We start from the raw sequence: 3,824 nt of genomic DNA on the forward strand, positions 1-3,824 counted from the left end.
TGATCCTTTCATAGTTTACGTTTGAGTTCCTGTTGAAGTTCATTTTTTAGCTCATGTTTTAGTTATTGTAATAGTTCCTGTTTTATTTCCTGGCACATTCCCTGTTTTAGTTAATGTTTAAGTTCCTGTAGTATGCCATGATTCAGTTCCTGTGTTAGTTTTGTCATAGTTTATGCGTCACTTCCTATTTGAGTTCTTGTCATAGCTCCTGTTTTGGCTTATGTAATAGTTTCTGTAAAAATTCATGCTATGCTTCCTGTTTTAGTTCTTGTATTAATTCCTGTTACTCTTCCTGTTTTAGTTTTGTCACAGTTTTTGAACGTGGTTTATGTTTTGGTTCCTGCCATAGTTCCTGTGGCTCTGCAGGCTGGGTACGGTGCTGGTCAGCCTGCTTGCTCTCCCTCATGGTTCAGAGATGTTTTATAAACCCTGATGTTTGTTTCTTCACTGAGCAGCTCCTCTTCCTCGCTCTGACCTCACCCTGAGCTGCTGCTGTGGAGCAGAGTGCTGGGAGCCAGAGGTCAAAGGTCAGGGTCTAAAGGTGGGCTGTCAGGCCGACCCGGGATCAGAGCTGAGGGGTAAGTGTGTCTGCTGTCGCCTCAGGCCAACAAGTATCAAATCTGAGCCTCTGATCCAGGACCAGAAGGGGGGTGGATAGGGAAAGGGGGGCATCGGATGAGCCACTTCTTAGGACAGGAGACCAGGTACGAGGACGAGCTCTTAGAGACATTTTCCAGTTTGGAGTCTTTCTTTCTTTCTTTCTTTCTTTCTCCACCATCTGTCGTCCATTAACTGTAGCTTCAGTCCGCCTGTTGCTGTAGCTACCTGCTGGGTGTCCCGTTAAAGGTGGAGGAGGGTCTCACACACACACACACACACACACACAGTATGGGGTGGGCTTCCTGCTGTATCCTCCATCTTGTCCTGATCAATATTTAATGAGGTGATAAAACAATAAAACCTCTCAGCGGGAGAAAACAACCTGAGGACAGAAAACCCCCTGGGATCTGGTCCAGGGTTCAGGTCTGGTTTTATTTGATCCAACCTGAGCCACATTCACCTGACAAATCCAGAAAAAAAAATGTAATTGAAGAATTAAAAGACAAAAATGACATTTGAGTCGTTCTAAAGATTAAAATAATCTGCCAATGATGAGACCTGGACCAGGACTCTGCTGGTTTAGGATCAGACCTGGACCTTTTGTCTGTGTGGAGTAGCATCAGAAATCAAACTGATGTCCCAAGAAAAGCATCACAGCTCTGACCAATCAGAAGGCAGATCTGTTTCAACTGACCAATCAGGAGGCAGATCACCAGTAGCTTCCTTCCTGTTGGTCAGGACTGTGCAGACCTTAAAGACAGACCAGCAGGTCCGACTTTGGACCTACCCGGTTTAGAGGAAGTGAAACAAGCAAGATTACTTTGCGCACTACACTACCCATAATGCTCTGCAGTCACTGAGAAGACAGCTAACAGTCAGAGTGATGACCTAAAGAACTATTCTTTGGTTATTTTTCTATCACACACACACACACACACACACACACACACACACACACACACACACACACACACACACACACACACACACACACACAGCCCCCCCCTGCCTGACACATTTGGCTTCATCAGCAGCAGGCTCAGATTCAAACTCTGGTTTGGAGTCTGCTGCAGGTGCACGCGGCCGTTAATCCGCTCAATTAACGCACGGCCCCGCGCACACTGACAATACAGGCGGCGGGAGCGCGCAGCACGAGCACGCACGAGGAAGACAAAAAGAGTGACACACTTTGGAGTTCAGATCCTCAAGTTGTTCAACAACAACAACAACAACAACGATTAAAACTCTGATTATAATGAGAATGATAAACCCTGGAGTCTGCACGTGCACTGACATGATGTCCGCGTGGATCAGATCCCCCCACTCACGTGCTTATATATTAGTTTGAGAAACTATCAGACTTTAAACCGTGAGTGAAACATCTGAAACAACTCAATACACACACACACACACACACACACACACACACTCATCTGAGGATAGAGGATCTCAGTGAACCAACAGTTTTCTTTCATGGTTTCAGAGACTGTTTGGATCCGGACTTTAAAGAAGCTCCAGCACAGCAGGGGTTAATACAAACGTTAAAACTTTATTTGTAGAAAACTGCTTCAGTAAATAGAATAAATCTCTTTATATACAAAATACAACTTTATGAAAAACACATGAACACAAATAAATTAAAGAATAATCTAACAGGGTGAGTGTGTGTGTGAGTGTGTGTGTGAGGGGGGGGATTCATAATGAATGAGGGCAGCTCCATTCAGTCTTTGTGGCAGCGGAGAAACTCGATTTGCACGCTCTCTGTTCTGCTTCAGAGTCTGCTAATTGTAAAATTGACTTTTCACCTCGAGCAGAGAGGTGTGAGCTGCAGAGTGAGGGAAGTGCAAAGGTTTGAGGAGAGATGGACTAAATCAAATAAAGTAAATACAGAGAAGACTTTAAGTTACTGTGCTTCAGTCTGTCAGAGAGCTGGGCTCATTAGGCCAGCAGTGATTTATTCCAGCAGACAGGACCGTTCCTCTGTCCCTCTGTCTCTACATGTCTCTGGTCTGTGGCTCCTCGGGGGCCTCTCTCAGTAGATGCCTGGCACGAAGCTACGGAAGCCGAAGAGTGCGTCCTGCTTCAGGTAGTTGTAGTCCTCCGGGGCGGAGGGGCTACCCGGGCTGGAGGCGCAGTAAGACGGGGATGAGGAGGAGGAAGAGCCGCTGGAGCTCCAGGAGCTCCCGGGGCTCGGGGCCTCGGCCAGGCAGGTGGAGCTGAGCAGCAGAGGGGCGTCCCCGCTCTTTCCCGCCTGCAGGTCAGCGATGCGGATGGTCTCTGACAGAGCCCAGATGTAGTTGTGCGCAAAGCGCAGAGTCTCGATCTTGGTGAGTTTGGTCTCGTCGGGGAAAGCGGGCAGCACTCCGCGCAGCTCGTCCAGCGCGTCGTTCAGGTTGTGCATGCGGTTCCGCTCCCGGTCGTTGGCCTTCATGCGCCGGTTCTTCTTCACCACCTGCACGGTGGCCTCGCTGCGGCGGCTGCGGCGCCGCTTCTTCTGCGGCTGCTCCGGCTGCGGGGAGCGCGGCGCGCAGAGAGAGGAGCCCGGGGAGGCGGAGCTGCTGCGGGACTCCTCGTCGTCGGTGTGCGGGAAGAAGTCGCAGCTGTTGCTGTCGATGTCGGAGTAGACGGAGTCCATGTCTGCGGAGGACGGAGCTTTTTCTGCGGGGAGGAGAGGAGAGAGCGGGTGAGCACCTGTGGCTGAGCGCAGGGCGCAGTGTTTGCATGCAGAGTCCCGCAGGTGAGTGCAGGCACGCGCTGTGACTTACCTGAAGTGTGCTGAAGTTCGCGGAGGGTTCTGCTGAGCGGCACGCGCCTCTGTGCGTCTCTGTGCGTCTCTCTGCTCTGGATCAGCTCGTGCGAGCCGGTGAGCCTGGCACACGACCGGCCTCAGCCCGCTTATATACCGAGTCCGGGACAATGACCGGCCCCCTGCCCCGGTCCCCCCTTGACCCCCCCGCCGGAGCCAGAGGAGGATGAGGAGGATGAATGTGCGGCAGGTCTGCCCCGTGCCGCGGGAGCTGCTCATTAACATAAAGACGCCTGCGGTGTGTGTTCGCCCCGCACACTGAAGCGTGCCGCTAATCACAGCCAGCCAATCAGAGCCCGAGGCCGGCCACGCGAACGAACCCCCCCTCCCGCGAGACCAAACCCACTCCAGAGTTTAAACCAGAAACATAAAAAAGAAAGAGTGAAGAAAGAGGAGTCAGGAGGACACCACCCCCCCA

At 51.3% G+C, this 3,824-nt stretch overlaps 1 protein-coding gene across 1 annotated transcript; it reads right to left on the bottom strand.

The window, feature by feature from the left end:
• Positions 1 to 2,192: 2,192 nt before the first annotated feature.
• On the bottom strand, positions 2,193 to 3,508 carry neurog1 (neurogenin 1). Its single transcript, XM_074674536.1, has 2 exons — positions 3,366 to 3,508; positions 2,193 to 3,258 (listed from the first exon to the last, which is right to left on the bottom strand). Exon 2 carries the CDS (start codon positions 3,233 to 3,235, stop codon positions 2,633 to 2,635), a length of 603 nt encoding a protein of 200 aa, XP_074530637.1. The 5' UTR covers positions 3,236 to 3,258; positions 3,366 to 3,508; the 3' UTR covers positions 2,193 to 2,632.
• Between the last annotated feature and the right edge of the window lie 316 nt (positions 3,509 to 3,824).

Source organism: Halichoeres trimaculatus, unplaced genomic scaffold (genome assembly GCF_033239565.1).
Source record: "Halichoeres trimaculatus isolate MK-OKI-2021-1 unplaced genomic scaffold, fHalTri1.1 fHalTri1_scaffold_7, whole genome shotgun sequence".
In the NCBI taxonomy this organism is placed as follows: Eukaryota; Metazoa; Chordata; class Actinopteri; order Labriformes; family Labridae; genus Halichoeres; species Halichoeres trimaculatus.